At 37.6% G+C, this 27,669-nt stretch overlaps 1 protein-coding gene across 2 annotated transcripts; it reads left to right on the top strand.

Annotated features, from left to right (window-relative positions):
• Positions 1–25,919, top strand: LOC127455093 (lysine--tRNA ligase-like). Of its 2 annotated transcripts, XM_051723087.1 has the most exons (15): positions 34–141; positions 5,033–5,163; positions 5,322–5,460; positions 5,845–6,010; positions 9,801–9,894; positions 12,011–12,197; positions 12,315–12,440; positions 18,619–18,738; positions 18,837–18,999; positions 20,300–20,473; positions 20,958–21,043; positions 23,300–23,385; positions 23,519–23,645; positions 24,289–24,432; positions 25,242–25,919. In XM_051723087.1, exons 2-15 carry the CDS (start codon positions 5,045–5,047, stop codon positions 25,314–25,316), a joined length of 1,806 nt encoding a protein of 601 aa, XP_051579047.1. In that variant the 5' UTR covers positions 34–141; positions 5,033–5,044; the 3' UTR covers positions 25,317–25,919. The 2 variants fall into 2 exon arrangements, with proteins under 2 accessions (XP_051579845.1, XP_051579047.1); XM_051723885.1 differs by lacking the exon at positions 5,033–5,163 and having other exon boundaries at positions 1–141.
• Positions 25,920–27,669: the final 1,750 nt, after the last annotated feature.

Raw genomic sequence — 27,669 nt, 5'->3', positions numbered from 1 at the left:
AATATTAGCCATTTTATTGCTGTTGATGCTGTATATCTGGCTTCACACTGTGGTCGCGCTGCTGTGTGCGTGTTTGGCGGACAGAGGCGCGGAGAAGATGGCAGACGGGGCTGTTGTAGACGGAGACAAACTCAGCAAAAAGTACGTGCATTTTTCCATTTTCCTCGTACAGTAGTGTTATACTCTAAAAAGACTTTAAAGTAAGTTTGCACGCTTGGAGTGGATGGCTTACTGGGCTCGCACGATACATTGCTGGGAGTTTGTGAGAGGGATGAATGCAAGACGTGGTTAAACGCAGTGACATTTGACAGGTTTTCCTGTATGATGTAGCGAATATCACGAATAATTCAATTTTCTATATGCTCGTAAATTCTCAAGTTGTATTAACCGCTGAGTGCTCTTTATGTTCAGGAAAGAGAAGTCAGTTTCCCATAAACCCGCAATTTTACACAGCACGCCATACTGCTAACCCAGCGTGACAATCTCGATTAAAACATGCTTGTTGTCTCAGTTATGTTATTCATTTTGAGGTTATACTCATGATAAGTGTTTTACAATAGGCGGGATTGATAAAGCAATTGGCCCTATTTGAAATAATGACGCTAAATATCTAGATCAACCGGTTCTCAGTTGAATGCTTTTATAAATCTCACTTTCACTTTCAGTTCTATGATCAAAGGCCGTCTTTATTTGTCATTTCATGCAACTGTTGCATCAGTCAAAGCGAGGTTAAGTTAGTTTTGTTTTTGATATTCCAGACACAGACACGAAACCAACGTCATTCAACAGAGTAGGACAGTGCGCAACTTTCACAAGCATTCGTTTTACCCCTAGTGGTTGAATAGGGAACTGCACGCCTAAAATTAGTTTTCTTTTTGTAATAGCTTTTTTTTTTTTGTTGAAAAACATAAGAGGCATGAATCCAGTGTCATGACCCTGTCCATCCTTATAACATTGTTAGCCATGTGGGGTGGCTCATTCCTTGGGCCAGAAGACCATTCAATTTCACCATTCATATTCCTGCTCCTGCAGACTGCTGATGAGCTTGTTGTAGACAGGCTGGTCCTGGCTGCTGACGGGCTGGTCCTGGGGCTGACTGAGGGTCAATCTCATCCTCTTCTTCCTACTCACTGTCTGGACAGTGTCATGACATTGGTTTCGTGCCTTTATGGTTTTCAACAAAAAAAAGCTATTACAAAAAGAAAGATAATTTTGGGCGTGCAGTTCCCTATTCAACCACTAGGGTTAACGAATTTAACGTTAAACGAATGGTTGTGAAAGTTGCGCACTGTCCTACTCTATTGAATGATGCTGGTTTCGTGCCTCTATGTCCTTTAACAAAAAAGCTATTGCAAAAAGAATGTTTATATTGGACATGCAGTTCACACACCAAGCTAATACAAAAAAATAAATAAAATAAATAAATGAATTGCACTTTCTCCACAGTTCCTTACTTGCAGCTGTGACAGGAGGACCTCTTCCTGGGGTAACTCACATTGCTACAGCTTTTGCAGGCAAATGCTAATAATATCGAGTGAAAATAATGAAAACAAGTTTGAAGAATATTATTAGCTTTCCATGTTTTCCAGTAATACTATTTTGGAAAATATTTTCTGAGCCGTTTAAGAGTTAGCGCCGAATGTGTCTGGAATATAAAAAAAAAAAACTAATTTAACCTCGCTTCGTTTCACCTGCTTCAGGATGCAAAGTTATGAATGTCAGGACAGCGATTTCAATTTTGATCGTGGAACATGCCTATTCAGTCCATAGCTGAGCCCGGTATTTAGGAATAATAATAAAAAAATCTACATTGCTTTAATTCGTAAGACTAACAGAAATATGGATTATAAATGCCGAAATGTTATTCTCAGACTGGAGGCACATTCCTGGTTCCAGTATTTTATAGAAGAAGAATAAAAGATTTACCGTAAAAGCTATATTTGTGAATTAATAAATAGGTACCAAGGATACCAAGAAGTAACATTCATGTATTTTGGATAATTATGGCGCTACCATTGTATTCTTTGAAATACCTTGGAGTACTACGAAAGTGCCACAGTTCATGAATACAATAATTATGTTGGCTTGACAAAGTCAACATAACTAATTCTACAGACATGGTTTAGGGATTTTGGAAAATACTTGGCTAAACTTGGCACAGACCTACAGACTGTTCTGACGCTCAATGCTTTAGCCGTGTCCCAAATGACCCACTAAACACTATGCACTCAGCCACGTAGTGTATGAATTTGTAGTGTATTATTGTCCCAAATGGAATGCTTAATGCTTTTTACTACATGGAAGCATTCAGCGTTTAACAGCTGACAGAAGTGATGTTTCAAACACTTGATGTGTAGCCAGCCACTAGCATTAGTGCATTAGCCAACAACATCAGTTCAACACTTGTATCTCGTTCAACGTAGGGTTTAACAGGCTAAAGGTACCCCTTTGGAGAAAATGTTGATTTTTTTGGTCACAAAATGCATATTTATTTATTTATTTAATTTGTATTGAATATTCATGGAGCAACCTAATTTGCGTGAAAAGAAATAATAACGGAAGTTTCTTTCGATTAAAATTACGTTTTTAAAAAAAGGTGGTGAGGGAGCCTTTTAACCCACACTTGGGGTAAAAGGCTCCCACACTTTAGAAAAAAGTGTACCATTTCTTGTTAATTTCAAACACTTTTGCATTTTATTACATCTCATGTATTCTGTAAACAAACTGAATGGATTTGGATAAATTGGATGAGTCAATGTGAGCCCACTTTTAACATTTTCCATAACAAATCTATTCACCCCACTTAAGAAAAACAGTGTGTTTAATCTGCAACAGGGGGGCTTTTTACCCCAAATACTATCCTTTTACTTATTGGACAGTTATTGAGAAATGTTTGATTTAAAGACCTTAAAACTGAAAATGATAAATAAGTATTTTGTCTGAAAATAAATGTGATAATTTCAGGGGTTTTCATTGGCTACATAAATTTGCAACGTTTAAAAAAATAATATTAAAAATTTTATAAAATTGCATCAAAATCAACCTTTAGACATTACATGCAATGATCTCAAGGATCAAGAACATTTTGCAGTGTATACTGTAGAGCTGCACAATTAATTGTTAAAAGATTGCAATCCCGATTCAGACACCCACGTGATCTAATATTCTGCAAAGTATATTAATGTTCCCGTCATGTGGCACGCCTTTAAGGCGGTCAAATTTCAATTTGAAATTCACTTCAAGACGCGTTTTTAAATGTTGATAAACTTTATATGGCATCTACAAAACAGCGCTCCTGTACGAGACACTAAATAAACTAAAACGCAATGGCCAAATACGTTTGTCCAGATGTTACACCTGCAGGGTGCAGCCACGATTATCTAGGAGTGTGATGGAATCTCTGCTCAGTTCAATATTTTAATAGCCACCAATGCTAAAAAATACCGGCATTACCAAGATCTGACTAAATTCACTACCCGTGCTCTGTTTGATTACAGCCGTCTGCTCTCAAACTCTCATGTGTGTGTCTGCCCACGCACTTGTGTCTTGGGATGAATGCAGTGCTCCTGTGTGAGAGACTGCGCTGTTTTTAATCAAAATACCCCTCTTTAGGAAATATTAATGAAAACACAGCTGTTAATGAATTACGAGAGTGTAAACAGACGGGATTAAATCTGCACTGTCTTGACGAGATATTGAAGCAAACACAGTCATTAATGTATAAGCAGACGGGTCAAATTCTTCAAAATTTTTGATCTGTGCGATTATAATTGTTTAAATGTTTAATTGCTGCTGTTGCTGTTCTCTATTTAATTCCTTTACAAGCTTGAAGCAAGTTTTACAAGAGAAACACTGAAGGCCTCATTGTTTTAATTTAAATTGTTAATATTTATTAAAAAAAAAACCTTTGTAAAATAAGGGTTTTATTGCATATTTGCTTGCCAGCGCAACGCAAAGTTAACATAGAACTGTTAATGAAGCTTTTTCTGCTCGTTTTTCTTTTTTATGCAGTTTTTAACAGGAGTTTTTTTTAAATAACAAGGTGCTGTTTGGTTTATAATGTATTTGTTTGCGCCCACCTGTGGACTTAGGGCACTTTAAATTTATATATTTGATTTACAATTTTATTGCATTTTAGCATAGATTGAAGCAGAGACATACAGTCGAAGTCAGAAGTTTACATAAACTCAGGTTGAAGTCATTAAAATTGAAACATGATTTAATCTATTAAAAAATGTGTAATTATGATACATCTTCACTTTATACAGAGCACCCCCACTATTTTCAGAAGCACCCTCAGCGATTTTGATCTGGAACCGGGCCTGTGTCCCCTCCATGCACTATTGAGCGCTAAGTTGTTGTTAGTTTGTTTTTTCCAGAGAGAAAGCGCGTGCACTCGCATGCATGGTTGCCAGACTGCATAAATTACGTATGACATAAGGCGAAATATTTCCAATTTGTGCAGGTATAAATCTCCGATTGGGGTGTTGCATATATTATCTGGCAACCCTGAGCATATTAAAAGCTTGTGGATGCACAATAGGTCCAAAAGCCAGATAAATGAAAGATCTAATAAAAAATGTTCATGATAAATCGACCCGCGGGCAATAGTTTGCCCTGGTCTGCAATTGAGGGTGCTCTAAGTTTCGTAATTGCAGTTTTCGCACAGCAGACGATCACATTTCTGAAACATCCCATAGACTTACATTGATGGAATGTTCAAATGGGCCAAGACTATTAAAATTCCAACTGTCAAACAATTCAAATGTAACGAAACCAACACATGGCCTAGATAGTGGGCTGTTTGTCTTACTGTAATGTCTGCATTACTATCAAACTTTTAAAACTAGTTCAAACTTTTAAGATTTGTCAAGCCAACATCCAAGTTTTTCTTGACAAACTTTACCTATCTAGTTTAACAGTACCAAAGTATTAATACCGGACACAATCGCCATACCATAGTACTGCCACAGTACGTTTTTGTAAGGGTGCAATAAGTCTGACCCTTAATTTTTCTTAATTCATCAAATAGGACATTGGCATCATGTTGACTCTGGTCAGAATATGCAGGCTGCAAGCGTTAAGGGCACAGACGTTTGCGCTTCCCAGCCCGCAAACCCTGCCTTTGCTTATACAAGGATGTCGTTGGAGAAGTGACAAAAGGTTGGTAGTGTTTCCATTTAATGTGAAAAGTGACCAACCTTTTGTCACTACAAATTGTGCATGCTAGAGACTTCCACGGCATGTATGTGCAAGCTATGCCACAGTAACGTGTATCCAAGTGCAGTGAGTGAGCTTCTTGCCTATATGTCATCCTTCAGTGAGCTGAAGAGGCGCATGAAAGCTGAGAAGAAGGCTGCTGAGAAGGAAGCCAAGGTCAAAGAACAGCAGGACCAGGAGACCAATGACAAGCCACAGCAAAGTGCATATGGGGCCGATGAGGAAACCCTAGACCCAAATGTACGTCAAGCATTTATTTATGAAAGTCACATTTCTCAGGCTTTAACACATTTTATGGTCAATTAAACATATAGTTCACCCAGTGAACAAAACCCATTGTTGGCAAAACCTGTGAGACACAAAAGGAGATGTTAGGCAGAATGGCAACCTCAGTCACCATTCACTTTTATTGTACATAAGAAATATGCAAAAACATTGCAATGAAAATTAATGGTGACTCATGCTGTCAGTCTGTAACATCTCCTTTTGTGTTCCACGGAGGAGAGAAAATCAAAAGGGCTTGGAACAACATTAGGGTGAGTAAATGATGACAGAATATTCATTTTGGGGTAAGTAAAAACATTTTTGAATGCAGATTATTTTACCACTATGATTTCAATACAGCAATACTTCAAGATACGTACGCAAGCCATTCAAGCCTTGAAGGGAACTTCTGAAGCCCCGTATCCTCACAAATTCCATGTGGACTTATCGCTTACGGACTTTATTGAGAAATATAGCCACCTACAACCAGGAGACCACTTAACAGAAATCATTCTCAGTGTATCAGGTAATGCTTTCTGGATGCATTTCATACAGTTAATGTTGCTTTTTCAATACAATTTAAGCTCTTTCAACAAAATCGTGGAATGAAAGTCTATGGGGCATAGGCATACAGGTGCATCTCAATAAATTAGAATGTCGTGGAAAAGTTCATTTATTTCAGTAATTCAACTCAAATTGTGAAACTCGTGTATTAAATAAATTCGGTGCACACAGACTGAAGTAGTTTAAGTCTTTGGTTCTTTTAATTGTGATGATTTTGGCTCACATTTAACAAAAACCCACCAATTCACTATCTCAAAAAATTAGAATATGGTGACATGCCAATCAGCAAATCAACTCAAAACACCTGCAAAGGTTTCCTGAGCCTTCAAAATGGTCTCTCAGTTTGGTTCACTAGGCTACACAATCATGGGGAAGACTGCTGATCTGACAGTTGTCCAGAAGACAATCATTGACACCCTTCACAAGGAGGGTAAGCCACAAACATTCATTGCCAAAGAAGCTGGCTGTTCACAGAGTGCTGTATCCAAGCATGTTAACAGAAAGTTGAGTGGAAGGAAAAAGTGTGGAAGAAAAAGATGCACAACCAACCGAGAGAACCGCAGCCTTATGAGGATTGTCAAGCAAAATCGATTCAAGAATTTGGGTGAACTTCACAAGGAATGGACTGAGGCTGGGGTCAAGGCATCAAGAGCCACCACACACAGACATGTCAAGGAATTTGGCTACAGTTGTCGTATTCCTCTTGTTAAGCCACTCCTGAACCACAGACAACATCAGAGGCGTCTTACCTGGGCTAAGGAGAAGAAGAACTGGACTGTTGCCCAGTGGTCCAAAGTCCTCTTTTCAGATGAAAGCAAGTTTTGTATTTCATTTGGAAACCAAGGTCCTAGAGTCTGGAGGAAGGGTGGAGAAGCTCATAGCCCAAGTTGCTTGAAGTCCAGTGTTAAGTTTCCACAGTCTGTGATGATTTGGGGTGCAATGTCATCTGCTGGTGTTGGTCCATTGTGTTTTTTGAAAACCAAAGTCACTGCACCCGTTTACTAAGAAATTTTGGAGCACTTCATGCTTCCTTCTGCTGACCAGCTTTTTAAAGATGCTGATTTCATTTTCCAGCAGGATTTGGCACCTGCCCACACTGCCAAAAGCACCAAAAGTTGGTTAAATGACCATGGTGTTGGTGTGCTTGACTGGCCAGCAAACTCACCAGACCTGAATCCCATAGAGAATCTATGGGGTATTGTCAAGAGGAAAATGAGAAGCAAGAGACCAAAAAATGCAGATGAGCTGAAGGCCACTGTCAAAGAAACCTGGGCTTGCATACCACCTCAGCAGTGCCACAAACTGACCACCTCCATGCCACGCCGAATTGAGGCAGTAATTAAAGCAAAAGGAGCCCCTACCAAGTATTGAGTACATATACAGTAAATGAACATACTTTCCAGAAGGCCAACAATTCACTAAAAATGTTTTTTTTATTGGTCTTATGATGTATTCTAATTTTTTGAGATAGTGAATTGGTGGGTTTTTGTTAAATGTGAGCCAAAATCATCACAATTAAAAGAACCAAATACTTAAACTACTTCAGTCTGTGTGCACTGAATTTATTTAATACACGAGTTTCACAATTTGAGTTGAATTACTGAAATAAATGAACTTTTCCACGACATTCTAATTTATTGAGATGCACCTGTACTTCCATGCATCTTGTTTTGCATACAAACCACAACTAGCTGTCCATGATGTGTTGTTTACATGACGCAAACGCCACCTACAGGAGTTACATTGAGTTAATTTGACACTCTGCTATGGCTAAAAAGATGACTGACAACTTTGCTGTCCAAATAACACACATTTGTTCACAAGAATTGATATAAGTGCTTTTAACAAAAATACAAGCTTCTCATTTGCTTTTAAACCCTTCAGGTCTCATAGAAGCATTACTTCACAAAATTGTTTTATATATATATATATATATATATATATATATATATATATTAGTATATATGTGTGTAAATATACACGGTATAAATATGTGTGTGTGTGTGTGGGTGGGTGGGTGGGTGGGTGTGTGTGTATACTGTATAGACACTATACAGTCCTGTGCAAATTGTAAAAAATATGTTTAAAAATTTTTATTTTATAAATTCTGCATTTATTAGTAGAAAATATCAAGTTTAGATTTCAGCATTCCCTTTGCAAGTAGAATTGAATAGAAGAAAAACAAGGAGCCCTACAACAGCTGGGATGGCCCCCACAGAGCCCGGATCTCAACATCATTGAGTCAGTCTGAGATAACATGAAGAGACAGAAGCAATTGAAACAGCTAAATAGATAGAAGAACTGTGGCAAGTACTCCAAGAAGCTTGGAATGTCCTATCCACCAACAACCAAGAAAAACTGTCCAGGTGTACAGTACCTTGGGGAATTGGTGCTGTTTGGAAGGCAAAGATTGTCACTCCAAATATTGATTTAGATTTTTTTGGACTTTGTATGACATTAGTAAAAAACTCATAGTAAAAACATTCAGTCAGTTAACCGGATAATTCGTGCATAGCAAAGAGGTTTGCAAATATCAGAAATATCAACAGATAGATAGTCGCTAATATTAATGAATGACTAAAATACAACAGGCATACTGTTTTACTCGCAGATTAAAAGTTTATTTTTAAATTTTTAATTTTTTTGTATATTAAAAAGTATATAGATGCTTATTTCCTGAGATAATCTTCTTCACGCAAGGTGTCTGACATTTGAACGGCTGAATGAAAGTCAGGCGGCTGCTCCTGGGTCGTAGTACCTGCCGTATGCAATCTCTGTCTATGCGACTTATACAGAGATGCGACTTATCTATACTTTTTTTTTTTCCTGTCAGTAGCGCGATTTTGACCGGATTTGATTTATATTCAGGTGTGACTTTATTTCTGGAAAATACGGTAATTAATTGCGCAGTTTTCTGTGATTAATCGCAATTAATTGCAATGAAATTAGAAATTTCCACTAGAAATTGGTTACTCATTATTTATTTTAATTATTTAAATATGTACATGATAAATTTTTCAGATATGTAAAAAATTCAGAGTTAATTAGACACATTTTTACAGGTATTAATCTTTGATATACATACACATATAGTATACATGCCATAAAATCAGTGGACATTTACAATTACAATTTGGGCAAAATCTTCTGCCGTTTTTCAGTGGACTTTTTGGGCGATGCAAAGAGATACAGCAGCTTGCCCGTATCTCTTGCACACCTGGTTAACCGCTTGTGGGTATAGTCTTCATTCTCCATACAGGAAATCCGCTCTGGTGTTTATTATGCCCAGGACATGCGTTGCGCATAATGAATAAGCGTGCACTGCTCCACACAATCTGTTTCTGTGCTCGGATGTGCAGTTGAGTCAAGCGTGTACCTCTTGAAAATTGATATGCCAATTTTAGCCACTGAAAGTGGGGAAAAACATTAGTGAAGTTTTGCATAAAGGGGTATAAAGGTGCCTGGGATTGCCAGGAACAACTTCTCCTATCGCGTGAAGTTTCAGGAAGTAAAAAAAAAACGGATACTGCAGTAATTGCGTGTAAAAATGTTAACGCATTAAACAAAAATATTAATTGCAGAAATTAACGCATTAAATTTCCCAGCCCTAATATATTCATTCACTCAAACTCATCTGTCAGAATCAACTGTCTGTGGTAATTGACAGCATATCACAGAGCATTGAACCTGGAACATTAAATAAGAGTTTGATCCTTTACTAATTTTTTTGCTTTGCCATTTTTGCTTGACAGGTCGTGTCCATGCTAAAAGGGCTTCAGGTGCCAAGCTACTGTTCTATGACCTGCGAGGGGAGGGAGTCAAGTTGCAGGTCATGGCGAATTCCAGGTCTGATTTGCACATTACATCATCATTATGTTTTGGGAATGTTTATTTAAAAAGATGGTTACTTATTAGAGGTAGACAGATATAGCGGTTTTACCACTTAATTTGGTAAATACCATATTTTCTGGTCGCAATGTTTTCATCATCTGAAAGGCCTTGCGACTTATCGTCCGAAGCGACAAATATACATAATTTATACATAACTGATGCCAGCTAGAAGCGTTTTAAAGCAACCAATTCAGAATATTTTGCCTTTACAAAGTACTTTATACAACCAGTTTAAATATTTGTCCATCGTAACATTATTGTTTTGACAAACTCTAGACCGCTGTCAAACGCAACTCCACACGTGCCCACAAAATGAAGTTTCATCACACTCATAGTAAAGGGGTCATTGCATTATTGCATATTTGAAATCATTTTAATTTGTTACACTAATGTCATTTCCTCATGTCCCCAGAGCTGCACGTCAAATATCTTAAAAGTGCTAAATCATCAGACTTCTAAATTTTGTTCCATCAAATTAAGTTGTTAGAATAACATTCTCTTACATGTATTAATTTGTGGTAAATGTGTCATTTTAACACTGATAGTGGAGGTCTTTTGTGTGTCCCTTGATTTATTGTCCACTCTGTTATGTCATGACACTATGACCTCAGGGTTCCTGCGGATCCTTAAAGTCTTATAATGTTTTAAATTCAGTTTTCAAAATTTAAGGTCATAAAAAGTCTTAGATATCTTAAATAATACAACAAAAGTCTTAATTTTTATTTAAAGATATCTAAAATTTGGGGGCTGAAAGACTGACTGAAAGAATCGTGGTATGACCTAATGTGATTATCAAACAAGGTTTTAAGAACCTTCTATGCTCCTCGTTTTGTATGCTTCTATGACGAGACAAACTCAGAATCCCATTTTGCATTTCAAAAAAAATATGGCGGCGTGCATAGCTTGCGAGTTCGCGATCGCATCTTATCTATCATAATCAATCACACATCTATTATAAACATCTAAAAACCACATATGTTTGATAATATATAATGTGACCTTCAGTGCACCTGCTGTGATATAATCTGTCCTCCTGTGTATCTGCTGTGAAGTGTTAGGTAAGATTTGTTTTAATTACAGTGTGCATTAAAGAACTCATGCTGGGGGGGGGTCTGTCAGTATAGGAGAAACTGGTGCAAAAAGGTCAAATATAGGGCATTGTAATGGAGCCAAGCCTCCATTGCAAAATAAGAGTCCCCGGTGTGTTTCAGGCTTTATAATTAAAAGTCCCACGTTATACACCAAGAATATGTTTTTCTGATTTATATTGAGATTTTGGTCGAACAAAAAACTACATCTAGGATTTTATTCATTTTGGACTTTTGTAGCCTCTATGTCTGTGCCCGTCATGCTAAGAAAATGTTGTAACATTCTGTAACATTAACACAATTTTGTAAACATTAAAACTATCGGTCGATTACACCAACCAATTTTTCGTATCGGCAGTCCAATATTGGTCACCTCTAATTCTAAACAGCCCTGTGGCAGCAGTGGAGTCATTCAGGTTCCTGGGTACTACCATCTCACAGGACCTGAAGTGGGAGACCCACATTGACTCCATTGTGAAAAAGGCTCAGCAGAGGTTGTACTTCCTTCGCCAGCTGAGGAAGTTCAACCTGCCATAGGTGCTGCTGATACAGTTCTACTCAGTGGTCATTGAGTCTGTCCTCTGCCCTTCAGTAACTGTCTGGTTTGGTTCAGCTACAAAATCAGATATCAGAAGACTACAAAGGACAGTTCGGACTGCTGAGAGGATTATTGGTTGCCCCATAACAGATTTATATTTTGCACTGTACATAACAGATTTGTATTATATTTGCACTATGTGTGTGTGTGTGTGTGTGTGTGTGTGTGTATGTGTATGTAAGTATCTGTATAATTGTTTTATTATTATCTTGCTGCTGTTTTGTAGTGTTTTTATATTGCTGTACACTGGAAGTTCCTGTCACCAAGACAATTTCCTTGTATGTGTAAGCATACTTGGCAATAAAGCTGATTCTGATTCTCTATTACTTATTGCATCCAAATAACTTGTGGTCTAATTTGCAGCACTTTGGTCTTATATTCTTAGAAACTACAAATCTGAAGACGACTTTGTGCACATTAACAACAAATTAAGACGTGGGGACATCATTGGCATCCAGGGAAACCCTGGCAAGACCAAGAAGGGCGAGTTGAGCATTATCCCAATCGAGATGACCCTGCTATCTCCATGTCTACATATGCTTCCCCATCTTCACTTTGGCCTGAAAGACAAGGTGAAGACTTGAAAATTGATGAGGATGTGTCACAGTGAGAAATTAAATGCTGCTAGCATAATTATTCACAATGTTGCTTATACAGACTTGTATGACAAACTTTGATTGCTCCTTTAGGAAACCAGGTTCCGACAGCGATATTTAGACTTGATTCTTAACGACACAGTGAGACAAAAGTTTGTCACCCGTGCCAAGATCATCACCTATCTCCGCAGCTTTCTGGACCAGCTTGGGTTTCTTGAGGTAAGAATATTGTAGACAAGGGAGAGATCTCTTCAAAGAGTAAACGGGTGAAGATGAATGTCTGGGGGCAGGCACCTATCATTTCTGTTAGTTTTCTTATTCTGCTTCCGCTCTTGATGTCTATGGCAGCCCATAGAACTGTATGTAGGAAAATGCTGAAATCTGGCACACTGCTAGGGGTGGGTATAACTAGCCCCCACACAAATGTGAGGTCTCTAACTCAAACCCTCTAGCGCCACCAACAGTTCAAAAAATGACTTGCGTTTCAGCTTATTACTTTTGAACCGTAAGGCCTGGAAAAATTTCCCTGAAATTTAAAATGTGGGGGCAAAAAACCAAAACAGTGGATATATTTATTTTTCTATATTTAGACCTAATATTTACATATCATATGAAATTATTTGATGTTCTTTTAAATTTATAGGTAACTGCTTATATCAGGGGTCTTCAACCTATGGCATGCATGCCATCATTGGCACGCGGAGGGGTAATCACTGGCACGCCAGCAACGGCGAGAGAGGATTAGACTATTTTAGTTATAGAAATTCCACACCTGCATTCCAATCTACATCTTGATTTAATCTTTCCTCATGATCACTCAGCGTGTTTTCATGAGATGAATGGGAGGCTAAACAAAAAGTTAAAATGTGACAAGACTGCAGTATACCCAACAGACTTGTGCAGCGCGTGCAAGCCGTTCGTGCATCACGCGCCGGCAGCACTTCAGTTTCGGTTAATCACTGGAGTAAACACACCCGCTTTGCTTCGGTCAGGCTGCGCTGATGACAGCCTACATTCCATGTTTCATTTGTTTCTTTTTGCTTTCAGAACAACATGTGATGTAATAAGGAAAACACCACAATTAATCCTTGATATTTCCAACAGGTTCACCCTCCTTAAACCATAGTCACACTCATAATTACATTAAACGATTAAAAGAGATAACATAAACCCAGTGGGGTTCAAAAATCTCTTCAAAATCTATTCAAAATATAAATTAAACTTGGAAATAAAGTTTTAGGATTTTGCAGGTGCGACCAACCGAAAAGGGCTAAATAGTTGATCGGCTTGTGATGCGTGAATGGCTTGCATGCGCAGCGCGAGTCTCATCACACTTTAATAGAATCTATCCTCCCATTCAGCTGATGAAAACATGCTGCGTGATCATGAGGAAGGATTGCATCAAGACGTAGATTGCAATGCAGGTGCGAAAAACCTCATACAAATAAAATAGCCTGCTCCTCTCTCGCTGTTGCTTGCGTACTAGTGATTACATGATTACAATGACATAATATTAGAAATATTTCAGATTCCACACAATTTTGTGATCAGTAATCAAATAAGCAAATTTGTGACATTAACTGTGTTAACTCATTTTGTACAAAAGGACAGGTTTTCTTTCATTAAAGCGCTTAAGATGCGACTTCCGGGCAGAACACCGATAAGATAGTGGTGTAGAGAGTGAGCTCCCGAGTAGAATATTTTAGAAAGCCCCCTACAACATTTAATTGATGTTTGAAGTTATTCAAATCTGAAAAAGAAAGGGGGAGTAAGATGGAAACTAGGTGTAAAACCAAGAAATCTACACAGCCTGCAGAAATATATAAAAATGAGCGTATGCGCTCTCACAGCGGCCCACAAGCGAGCGAGCGACCATGAGGGGAACTTGATGCAATCACCCGGAGAAACTGTTGATCTGGATCTTATTCTTAAGGAATTAAGGGAAATTCATCGAGATAACAAAATCCAACTGGAGGACGTTAAGGGGGAAATCGCAAAAACCAGCTCTAGAGTGGAGTTAGAAGGCTGAATTGTGACAGCGGAGGAGAGGATAATGTATTCTGTAGAGGATACAGAATAAATACTTACAGGCGTACTGAAGTTACACGCTAAGATGGAAGAGAAACGTACGGACATCAAGGGTTGCTCCAGACATAATAATGTCAGAATATATGGAGTACCTGAAGGTGGGGAGAAAGGCTTTCCAACGATGGCCTCATTTCTGGAAAAATAACTTTGAGAAAATCTAAATCTACCAGATGATACAATTCTCCAAATCGAGAGAGCCCGTAGGGCGCTCGGTGTGCAACCTCTGGAAGACACACAACCACAATTAATCGTGGCTAAATTTCTACGTTTTGTGACCAAAGAACAGATACTCCGGCAAGCCTGGCAAATGAGAGGATTCTCATTGGAAGGGAGGCAAATCAGTTTTGATAACGATTACGCCCCTCAAGTTCTTCGGATGAGAAGGGAGTACGCAGAGATACATAATGTACTGAAAGACAGAGGAGTGAAATTCAAAATGCTCGTTTGAAGGTGCTGTATGAAGGAGTGAAGATCTACAGCACAATTGAGAAGGCATCACAGGACATGTTAAGAAGAGGATTCCCAGTGCAGTCTATTAGCCCTCCAGACACACTCATGGAGCAGATTTGGCGAATGACTTGGCAGAAGAGCGGCAAGGGCACGGACAGACGCGACCCTCAAAAGAAAGGTGAAGCTACAAACTTTTCGGAGAGAACTGGCAGCTGTAAATTTATCATCCTCATAGTTTCTCCACTGACTTGATACTCCTTGGACATGACCTGCAGGGCTACGGGTATACCATAGTGTGGAAAAAATGAGAAAGTTAAAATGCAGTTCAAAATAATCGGGACATGTCAAGGTAGACGGTTCAAAGGGTATTTATTTTTTTCCTTTCACTGCTATCCACAAGGGCCCCTTCTACGGATTTTGGAAGAGGGGTTTTCCCTTGGAGCCACTTAGTGTTGGCTCAATTATAATCATGAGAATGCTTCAGTTTTGGAAGTTCACTTTGTGTCTTTCTTATGGTTAATTTTCACTTCTAAGTATTGGTTATTGTTCGATAAAATAAAGGGGTAGCTATATGTAGTTAAGATTTTTATTAATACTGTTTTATAACTCAACTTAAATGCAAAGTATGAAGGTTGCTTCATTTAATTGTGTGCTCAGTCCAGTTAAGAGGAAATATTTTATCCAAACTAAAAAAGGCAAGGGCAGATATTGTGTTTCTACAGGAGACTCATTTAAATGATGCAGAACACGCAAAATTAAACAAAATGGGTTTCAAAGAGGTATATTTTGCTTCTTATAAATCAGGACATAAGAGGGGAGTGGCCATACTTGTATCCAAAAAAATAAATTACGAACATATAAGGGATTTAAAAGACAAGGAAGGTTTATATTGATAACAGGTAGAGGGAAGCATAGTGAGTTTAAAATAAACCCCCCCCCCCATGCAAAAGTATTTGACCTGAGGGTTACCAAAGCACAAGGGATTTTAAAATGTGGAGACAATTTTAACATATGTTTAAATCCGAGATTGGACTGCTCTAGAGGAAACCCGGAACTAAAATGTATATGTAAAAGGGTGAATGGCTTGTTAAAAGAAACCGGAATTATAGATGTATGGAGAGAACTGAACCCCAAAAATTGTGATTATACTCATTATTCTCATCCCCATGCTACATACTCTAGATTATTTATTTATTTTTAAGAGAGACCTACATTTGATTGAACATTGTGACATGGGAACAATGGATATCTCAGATCACAGTCCTATATATATGTCGGTGGGTCTAAATAAGAAAATGAGGTCTACAGTTTGGAGAATGAATTCGGATATTATGAATAATCCTTAGATCAAGCAGAGTTTAAAAGTAGAAATTACATCATACTTTGAGACAAATGACAATGGGGAGGTGGCACCATCGATATTTTTGGACACACTTAAGGTAGTGGTGAGAGGTCAAATTATAGCCATTACAACTTAAACTAAAAAGGTTACATAATGCACAAGGCTACACAGAACCCTAAGGTGATGCAGGACATTAAAAAAAAAAAAAAACATTTATAGAGATTGACGAAATATACTCACAAGAAATACAAAATAGACTTTGTTCTTAAAGCAACGGTACTATGAGGTTGGGGTAAGTCATTAAAAATGTTATATAGACTAAGAAAGCAACAAGCAGACAGCCATTAATAAAATTAGGAACCCTCAAACGGGAGGTTCAATGTAAACTAGAGCAAATACAGCAAAATTTCGAAAATTTGTATAGAGTTTTTTACTCTCAAAACACATGTAATAATGATCTGCAGATTGACTTATTCCTTGCCTCATTAGACTTGCCTCCGGTATCAGAGGAACAAAATACAAATTTATTAGCTGAAATTACGATGGAGAAACTAAAAGTAGCTGTGTTAAGATTAAAGGCAAGTAAGTCTCCAGGGGCGGATGGCTTCCCTGCGGAGTGGTACAAGTCTATGTTTGAACAATTGGCCCCAACTCTATTAAGAGCGTGCAATTGGGTAGTACAAAAAAGGGAAATTTTACACAGCAATTGACCAGGAAAATAAAAAAATGCCACTCCATGTCAAAAAGGATGCCGACCCCTGGCTTATGATTAAGGTTGAACATGTATTATAAGGAATTGATTAATTTGAAGTTTTTGACAACACAATGACGTAATATTTTGTATGGTTAGAAAAAATACGCCCTAACAATTTCCCATAATGGTGAATAATGCCCCTAACAAAGTCCCCTCCCAACCCCCCCTCCCCAAAAAAGTCTCTACAATAAGGGTAGTTTTTTTTTTTTTTTTTTTTTACTTGATCAGATTTTGTGTGTACCCTGATATTAAATCCTGCAGGCACCCATGGATGAGGCTATGCCATTATGCCACATTATTATGAAACAAATTTTGGCAAAGCAAAAGGGAAAATATGTTTTTAAATATAATAGAATAACAAAGAATAACATGTTGATAGATGCATGTTAAAAAGCACAAAAATGACGTGCTTTTACATATTACTTTTCACACTTTAACAAGCCATATTGGTCAAAAGTTATGCACTCACGAGCACTTTATTAGGAACACCTGTACATCTACTTATTCATGTGATTATCTAATTAGCAGATCATATGGATGCAGTGCATAAAATCATGCAGATATGGGTCAGGAGCTTAGGTTAATGTTCACATCAACAATCAGAATGGGGAAGAAAATGTGATCTCAGTGATTTGGACCGTGGCATGAATGTTGGTGCCAGAAGGGCTGGTTGGAGTATTTCTGTAACTGCTGATCTCCTGGGATTTTCACGCACAACAGTTTTTAGAGTTTACTCAGAATGGTGCCAAAAAACATCCAGTGAGTGGCAGTTCTGTGGACGGAAATGCCTTGTTGTTGAGAGTGGTCAACGGAGAATGGCAAGATTGGTTTGAGCTGACAGAAAAGCTACGGTAACTCAGATAACCACTCTGTACAATTGTAGAGAGCAGGATAGCATCTCGGAATGCACAACACGTTGAGCCTTGAAGTGGATTGGCTACAGCAGCAGAAGACCACACCAGGTTCCAATTCTACCAGCCAAGAACAGAAAACTGAGGCTGGAGCATCAGTTTCCTGTTCTTAGCTGACAGTAGTGATACCCAGAGGGGTCTTCTGCTGCTGTAGCCTATCCGCCTCGATGTTCGACGTGTTGTATGTTCAGAAATGCTTTTCTGCATAGAACTGTTGTAACGAGTATTTATTTGGGTTACTGCCACCTTCCTGTCAGCTTGGACCAGTCTGGCCATTCTCCTCTGACCTCTGTCATTAACATGTCGTTTTCACCCACAGAACTGCCGCTCGCTGGATGTTTTTTGCACCATTCTCTATGCATATGAAAATCCCAGGAGATCAGCAGTTACAGAAATACTCAAACCTGCCCGTTTGGCACCAACAATAATGCCACGGTCTATCTATCACTGAGATCAAATTTTTTTTTTACCCATTCTGATGGTGGATGTGAACATTAACTGAAGCTCCTGACCCCTATCTGCATGATTTTATGCACTGCACTGCTGCTCCACGATTGGCTGATTAGATAATCGCATGAATACGTAGGTGTACCTAATAAAGTGGTCGGTGAGTGTAAGTACCCGTATTACGCTAAGTCTTTTTTTCACCACTCTGCTTTAAAATCATCACTGGAATTCTAAATTCAATTAAAATGTTTGCCAGTGGTTTGCTTGGCCCCATAACTGTTGCTTACAGCTATAGTTTTGCAGTTATGTTTGGTGACAGTAGTGGCACAAAAATTGCGCACTCAAGTGTTAACATACTCTTAATGTTTTAGTGGACATGTTTTCATTTGTAAACGTATTTTACAGATTGAGACTCCAATGATGAATCTGATACCTGGTGGAGCTGTGGCAAAACCATTTGTCACCTACCACAATGAGCTCAACATGAATCTCTACATGAGAATTGCTCCTGAGCTTTACCATAAGGTACATGTGTGGCTTCAGTAGTTGTTACAATTTTAAATGTTGATATATTCTTGAGTCCTGTGGACTTACACAGTGTGTAATGTACATCAATGTTTCAGATGTTGGTTGTTGGAGGAATGGACCGTGTGTATGAGATTGGGCGTCAGTTCCGTAATGAAGGCATCGATCTCACCCACAACCCAGAGTTCACCACATGCGAGTTCTATATGGCTTATGCAGACTATCATGACCTGATGGAAATCACAGAGAGACTTCTCTCAGGTTGGTTAAACTGCCTTGCCAGTACACTTATCTTCTCAGAGTGGAATGGAGTGTATCTTCTTGTATAGCTTAAGCTTAGATTTGTTTTTGGTGATGTTGATTATGCTTTTTAATCCGTAATTTGCACCACCATTGAATTTGAATTTCAGAGTTTCGAAATTCAATCTGATCTTAAGTCTGTTCATTATGCAAGTTAAAGCATCTCAAAGTTAGTGATAGACTGATTATACATCGGTCAGAGCGTTTAATTGTCCGGAATTTGGCCATTTTGAGATTATGTCCAGTTATTGTCCTCAATTGGTTGATTAACAGAAGTGGTCATTCCTCTTGGTGTCAGTTCCAAAATCTGTTAAAGTAGTGTAGTTCACACAAATTAAAATGTTCTCATCATTTACTTGCCCTCAAGCCATCCAAGATGTGTGTAACTTTCTCTCTTCTGCTGAACACAAAGATTTTAAGAATAATATCTCAGCTCTTTAGGTCCATACAATGCAAGTGAATGGTGGCAAGAACTTTAAATCTCCAAAAAGCACAAAGGCAGCATGAAAGTAATCCATATGACAGTGGTCAAATCCATGTCTTCTGAAGAAATATGATAGGTGTGGGTGAGAAACAAATCAATATGTAAGTCCTTTTTAACTACGAATCTCCACTTTCAATTTCACATTCTTTTGTTTTTGGTGATTTGCATTCTTTGTGCGTATCGCCACCTACTGGGCAGGGAGTTGAATTTATAGTAAAAACGACTTAAATATCAATCTGTTTCTCACCCACACCTATCATATCACTTCTGAAGATATGGATTTAACCATTGAAGTCTTATGGATTACTGTTATGCTGCCTTTTTTTGTGCTTCAAAGTTCTAGCCACCATTGACTTGCATTGTATGGACCAGCAGAGCTGAGATATTCTAAAATCTTCGTTTGTGTTCAGCAGAAGAAAGTCATGATATCCTAGATGTATGAGGTTGAGTAAATGAGAGAATTTTCCTTTTTGGGTGAACTATCCCTTTAACAGCCTTGTCAATGGATAGTATCATGTTTTCTGTTTCAAATTATTTCAGGTATAATTCTGTAAACAATATGTAAAAAACAAAAATAAGCATTTGTTTAAATTTAGGAATTTGGTCTTTTTTACTATCATTAAATTGCATCATGTTGGCCACCCAAATCTCTAGACATCATAGGTTTTTGTTTTTTCTATTTTGTTTGAAGCTGCTTTGGAACAAGATGTATTGTGTAAAGCTCTATACAAACAAACTGAATTGAATTATGTGTTTGTTTGTTTGGTTTTTTTTAAGGAATGGTGAAGCATATCACTGGAGGTTACAAGGTGACCTATCATCCTGATGGTCCAGAGGGACAAGCCTATGAAATTGACTTCAGTCCTCCCTTCAGACGAATCAGTATGACACATGACCTGGAGAAGGAAATGGGGGTGACGTTTCCGGCTCCTGAAACCTATGACAGTGATGGTACGGTTAAATGAACAGTTCACCAAAAAATGTATATTATCATCAATTGTTACACCATGATGTTGTTACAAACCCCATATGACTTTCTTTCTTTTGTGGAACAGAAAAGAAAATGTTAGGCAGTATGTTGGTGTCAGTCACCATTCACTTTCACTGAATGGAAAAAAAGATGCAGTGAAACTGAATGGAGACTGAGACTAACATTCTGCCTAACATCTTTTGTGTTCCACTGAAGAAAGAATGTCAAACGGGTTTGGAGCAACATGTAGGTGAGTGAATGATTTGATGGTAAATGTAGGACTAAAAAATATCTGTTGAATTGGTTTTAGTGTAAAATGGAACTTAAAATTGCCTACTAAATCAGATTCAAGAAAGTAACAACTACACAACAGGATGCTTGTAAGCAGTGGTGTTTTATTCTGTAAACATAGAAGGAAGCAGTTGCTAGTATTGCAGTTGACTACAATAAAAATCTTCTTGACAGAAACACGCAAGTTCTTTGATGAACTTTGTGCTCAGAAAGGAGTTGAATGCCCTCCGCCTAGGACGACTGCTCGTCTCCTGGATAAGGTATGGTGTACTTGGGGAAAACTTGCATAACATGGTACCTCTGAGAATTTTTGACCAAAAAATATGCAAACACGAAAAGCACAATGCCTAAATGCGCTTTTCATAGACATTAAAAAAAGATCCACTTATATACAGTGGATTCATAAAGTATTCAGACCCCTTCATATTTTTCACATTTTGTTATGTTGCAGCCTTATGCTAAAATGCTTTATTTTATTTTTTTCACATCAATCTACACTCCATACCCCACATGCAAAAAGCAAAAACAAGATTTTTGATAACTTTGAAAATTATTAAAAAGACAAAACTGAAATATAAGAACATATAAGCATTCAGATCCTTTGCTATGACACTTGAAATTTAGCTCAGGTGCATCCCATTTCTCTGGATCATCTTTGAGATGTTTCTACACTTTGATTGGAGTCCACCTGTGGCAAATTTAATTGATTGAACATGATTTGGAAAGGTACACACCTGTCTATATAAGGTCTCACAGCTGAAAATGCATATCAGAGAAAAAACCAAGCCATGAGGTCAAAGGAACTGTCTGCAGAGCTCAGAGACAGGATTGGGGATTTGGGGAAGGCTACAAAAATGTTTGGCTGCATTGAAGGTTCCCAAGATCACAGGGGCCTCCATAATTCTTAAATGGAAGAAGTTTAGAACAACCAGGACTCTTCCTAGAGCTGGCCGCCTGACCAAACAGTAATCGGGGGAGAAGGGCCTTGGTAAGAGAGGTGACCAAGAACCCGATGGTCACTCTGGTTGAGCTCCAAAGATCATGTGTGGAGATGGGAGAAACTTGCAGAAGGACAACCATCACTGCAACCCTCCATCGATCTGGGCTTTATGGCAGAGTGGACAGACGGAAGCCTCTCATCAGTGCAAGACACATAAATCATCTAAAGGACTCTCAGACTGTCAGAAAAAGATTCTCTGGTTTGATGAAATGAAGATTGAACTGTTTGGCCTCAATTCCAAGCATCATGTCTGTAGGAAAACAAGTATCGCTCATCACCTGTGCAATACCATCCCAACGGTGAAGCATGGTGGTGGTAGCATCATGCTCTGGGGGTGTTTTTCAGCAGCAGGGACTGGGGGACTGGTTAGGGTTGAAGGAAAGCTGAACACCGCAAAATACAGAGATGTCTTTAATGAAAACCTGGTCCAGAGCGCTCAGGACCTCAGACTGGACCGAAGGTTCACCTTCCAACAGGACAATGACCCTAAGCACACAGCCAAGACAACGCAAGAGTGGCTTAGGGACAACTCTGTGAATGTCCTTGAGTGGCCAAGCCAGAGCCCGGACTTGAACCCAACCGAACATCTCTGGAGAGACTTGAAAATGGCTGTCCACCAACGGTCCCCAACCAACCTGACCGAGCTTGAGATGATCTGCAGAGAAGAATGGCAGAAATTCCCCAAATCCAGGTGTGCAAAGCTTGTCGCATCATACCCAAAAAGACTTGAGGCTGTAATCGCTGCCAAAGGTGCTTCAAATAAGTACTGAGTTAAGGGTCTGAATGCTTATGTCAATGTGATATTTCAGTTTTTTCTTTTTAATAAATTTGCAACGTTATCAAAAATCGGATTTTTGCTTTGTCATTATGGGGTATGAAGTGTAGATTGTGAAAAAAATATATATATATTTAAAGCATTTTAGCATAAGGCTGCAACAAAACAAAATGTGAAGAAAATGAAGGGGTCTGAATACATTATGAATGCACTGTACGTGTTCCTAAAAATTTGAGCTCAATTTGTCTGAGAACCAACAATAAGACTTGGGTGAATCTGTTGAATCTCTTTAAACCTGTAAATAAAAAATGTCCAAATCACATTTCACCTCAAAAGGGGGAAAAAAAGTAATATTTTACATAAAATGTAGCATACTATAAAGAACTTTTTTTTTTTTTTCACATATTCATTCTATATTTAATGGTGATTCACATTACTGTAATAGTCTTTTTTTACTGTATTACAATATATATTTTTATTATTAATCTTTCATGTTACAGTAATGGAAATTGTGTTAAAATGGACTTAATTGTCCTAAAAATAATGTCACAATGCAAATATTCTAAGGATACTAAAAGTGTTTTTTTTTTTTTTTTTTTTTTTTTTAGTTAAAATGTGAGCTGAACATGTCTTCATGAGATTCAACCAAACACTTTTTGGCTTTTAACATATGATGTTTGTTAGAGATCAGTTTGGTGTTTTATATGAATAATAACTCATTTTACAAAATTTTTATGGCAGTTGGTGGGAGACTTCCTGGAGGTGAAGTGCATCAACCCAACGTTCATCTGTGATCATCCACAGGTCATGAGTCCTTTGGCCAAATGGTAAGTGCCGGCTTTGATTTTGATTTACACTTGTACACTTCACAGTGTACTGATTTTAAATTGATTAGCATTCAAAATTTTTGGTTTAAAATAACACATTCAACATTCTTCTACAACCTTTGATCCACCTTAGGCACAGATCACAAAAAGGTCTAACTGAGCGCTTTGAACTCTTTGTCATGAAGAAGGAGATTTGCAATGCGTACACAGAGTTGAACGATCCCATCAGACAGAGAGAGCTGTTTGAGCAGCAAGCTAAGGTGAAACTGACCAAACATACATTCAAAATTATTTTCTCCCTAACTCTATAGTATATTGTACCAGTTTTGACAAGTTTACATACAAAAACTGTAGTCACTTGACATTAGTTACTTCATACTGTGATACATTGCATTTGACTACACAAAGTTGACATGTCCTGTGTTGTGACATTCTATACTCCATCTGAAACTATCTTAACAGCATTATGTATCCAGCTTTTATTACGTCATATTGAGAGATTTCATGGAACATTTGGACTTAAAGTTTTTTTTTTTTTTATAAACGCAGGGCTATTTAAAATGAGTTGGGAAAGTAAAAATGGTGAAAATCAAATGGTGACAAGTTATAGGGCCTAAGAAGTACACTTTACCTTCTACATTCATATAAATTCCAACCTAAAATGTTGATGTTGATTTAAAGAAAAAAACAAAACCTCTATGCATCAACTACCCACATACAGTGTATAATATGCATCACGCCTGCTGCTTGGTTGATAATTGATTTGCTAGTCTTTGCAGCTCTATTGAAATAAATCTAAAGGTCTTGATTCAATGTACTTTCCTTATTCTTTGTTAATATTTATAAGTTGCTTTTGCAGTAAAGTATCCTTCAGATGAATAAATGTTCTCGCTGTGTCCACAGGCCAAGGCAGAAGGTGATGATGAGGCCATGTTTATTGATGAGACCTTCTGCACTGCTTTAGAGTATGGCCTTCCACCCACAGCGGGATGGGGCATGGGCATTGACCGCCTCACAATGTTCCTCACGGACTCCAACAATATCAAGGTATGACTCCCTGACCTCTTATTATATGAAAGTATATTAGTGACAAATGTCTTTGGGACAAGAAAACATTTTGAATTGCACTGTTGGAAAAATAAATGCATTGCATTAATAGTATTACATTTCACCACATGTAATATTCAGTCCATTATATTTTGCTTCACAAAATTGCTTTACAAATTCAGTCAACCTTGCACATCCTGGCATTACAGGAAAAGCATTAGTATTTTGGAACAAAACTTTTGAAGTTAAATATTGATTATTGTTTATGTAATATTTTCAGTTGAAATATTCACAGCTTAAATATACAACATGTTAGATTACAGCCCCCAAAAATGCAAATATTGTTAATACAATGTGTTTACTTTTCAGTTAATGCAATTCAACATGCTTTTTTGTAACCAAGGCATTTGTCATTAATGTATTTCCATACCCTATTATCATGACCATAAAAAAATGTTGGTGAACCAGTGCTTGTGTATATATTAAAGGAATATTTCACCCAAAAATGGAAATATAATTTCAAATTTGCATGACTTTTCTTCTGTGGAACACAAGAGATGTTTTAAAGAATGTTCACGTTGCTCTCTCATTTCTCAGTGAACAAATATTTCAATATTTAGTCTTCCTCACACAAAGCTATCATATGGCTTTAGAAGACTTTGAATATAGCACACAAGTCATTTAAACATAAAAAAAATAATAATGCATAATTTGTGGCCGTGCTAATAATAAACAGATCTCATGTTTGATTGTGTGATTGGTTTAATACAAACATTATCACTGAAATGAACTAATGTACTTCACTACAGGAGGTCCTCCTCTTCCCTGCCATGAAACCTGAAGACAGTAAGCCAGCTCTACCTGCAGAGGGCACTTCAGTGTAACGCTGACACTGACGTAGAGTAAAATGCACCTGAGGATTTCATCCATCTCTGGATTTCTTGATTCAACGTGACCTGTCCAAGATATTGCCACTGTTGAGGGTTATTTCCTGAATATTAAAAACCTATGCATTGTGTCTCTACTTATAATTTCAGCAGTTGTTTTAATGTATGGCGGTTTTATGGGGAATTGGAACCATGTTTTCCTTTTTCTGTTGCCCATTGTCGATTTCCTCAGTTTTGTGCCCTGGGGTAAATAAGCAGTTTGTCTAGCAGCTATGTTTGGATGTTTTATGATCTGTCCAACTTTTTTAACAATCGTGCAATGGCTGAGCAATTTAATCACAATAAATAATTGATCAGACAAACTTAAAAATTTGAGTGGTTTTCCCCATGTGTCACAGATGTCTGTCTTGTCCATTTGTACCCTTTTGCTTTTTTCAATGACAGGAAATTAGTTTTATCTGAAAGATGTTAGATCACAGAAAAATCCCTGAAAATGTCATTCTATTGGTGTGTTCAAGTCATGTTGGAATGATTGTAATTACAAGTTGAGCGCATATGAACGCCACCACAAAGTCATAATTACAAATGTGATAATCTGGATTTTCTTTGAGCCTCGACTTCCTGAGTTAGGGTGTGTCAATTTAGGAATCACGACGGAAGCAAATTGTTATTGGTAATTTAGAATTGACTGCAGTTTAGTTTGTATGCTTTTTTTTTTTTTTTGCACTTAATGAAGAATAACGATGAAACTTAATAATGAAAATAAGACCCATTTAGCTGGTTTATGCAGCAACAAGTGTTCGCAACAAAACTACATTTCCCATCATTTTATGTTGCCACACTTGTTTTAATAAAATAAAGCATTAATTACACAATGTGTGGCTTTGCTCTTCTAAAAAAGCTTCTGCCTTCGCTAGTAAGAGAGAAATATGAAATTGCAAAACGGTTCCATTCTTTGACTAAAACTACTTGAACGCACATCACATCGTATTTACGATTGCCGACCAAGTATGAACTTGCTGAGAATATACTGCCTTCATGTACTATCGGAATTTTCATAAATAGGAGATTCCTACTCAAAAGTTATACATAACCTCTTAAGGTGTATTTACGACTGGTAAACTCAGATAATTTTGATATCTGAGTTTGGAAAAGACGTAAACATTCAGTACAGTTTCAATAGTGAATGATGGTTTTATTCATTTTTCTAAATGCATACTATATTATCGCTTGCTTTTGCAGCCAGATACATTTATGGATATCATTAACCATTTCATACTTATTGTACATTTACAGAGTAAATGGCATGTATTTGACCAAAATTCCATTATCGTCAACAAGCTGACAAATACATATTATGGTGTCAAAATAAGAGTTCCCCAAGAAATATGCAAGAATGAACCTGACGTCGTCCATGTTTCTTGTTCTTTCTGACAACAAAGCACTTGAACTTGACACATCGTAATTAACACAACAGCACATGAAGGCAGCAGTAGTATTTGGCTGGTCATGTGATTCCAACATGGCAGCCCCCATGAGGGGACCCACTCCATGTGGAATAAAACAGCTTTTAAAAGGTTATTGATATGATTGGAGTCTACATTTCACTGGAGCCATTGTGATTATTTGCATATGTTTAAAAATGGCAAGTAATTTCTTCAGGAGTTAAACTTTTTCAATAAGGAAAAAATGACTATGTGCACCTTTAAATCTAAATTGCTTGTCTGCAGTCCCACCAAGCACAAATCTCATTGCATTAGATAACAAAATATTAAACCAACTGGCACTTAATAAAAAGATACTTTTCAAGCAAAACATTTAATTAAAAACAAGTGTTTTTGGTGTTAAATTCTTAAACAGTAGATACACTTCAAACTTAGTGGAACATGCCCATAGTTAATGTGGTGAACTACAGCTTTGGTGACTGCTAGGACACCTGTGTGAGCATGAGGGTGACAGACTTAATGCAAGCACTAAACTTGGGAGCAAAAATGACTAAAATGAGTTTAGTTTTAAGATAAAGCCTACTATTATTTATTTGCATTTTGGTGATCACTTGGTTTGATATTTTGTTTTCTAATTCAGTGGCAGCCAGACCTTTAAAGTGTGGCCTAAGAGTACAAATACTTGTCGGGGCCACTGTATGCTTTAAAGGAATTGTACTTAAGGTGGATTTGCAGTAAATGCTGGCTTTAAAACCAGGAGATTTTAACATGTACTATACAGTGACATACAAATCCGATTGGCTGCATCATGCATTGTGATTGGATATTCATCACTAGCTTGGACTTTGTCTAATAGCTCGTTCAGTCTGTGCCAATTTTCTTTGTTGTTATCGATATCTCTATTC

The sequence above is a fragment of the Myxocyprinus asiaticus genome, chromosome 1, assembly GCF_019703515.2.
Source record: "Myxocyprinus asiaticus isolate MX2 ecotype Aquarium Trade chromosome 1, UBuf_Myxa_2, whole genome shotgun sequence".
Lineage (NCBI taxonomy): Eukaryota > Metazoa > Chordata > Actinopteri > Cypriniformes > Catostomidae > Myxocyprinus > Myxocyprinus asiaticus.
The sequence above is the reverse complement of the archived record's forward strand: the minus strand, read 5'-3'. Positions and strand labels throughout refer to the sequence as shown.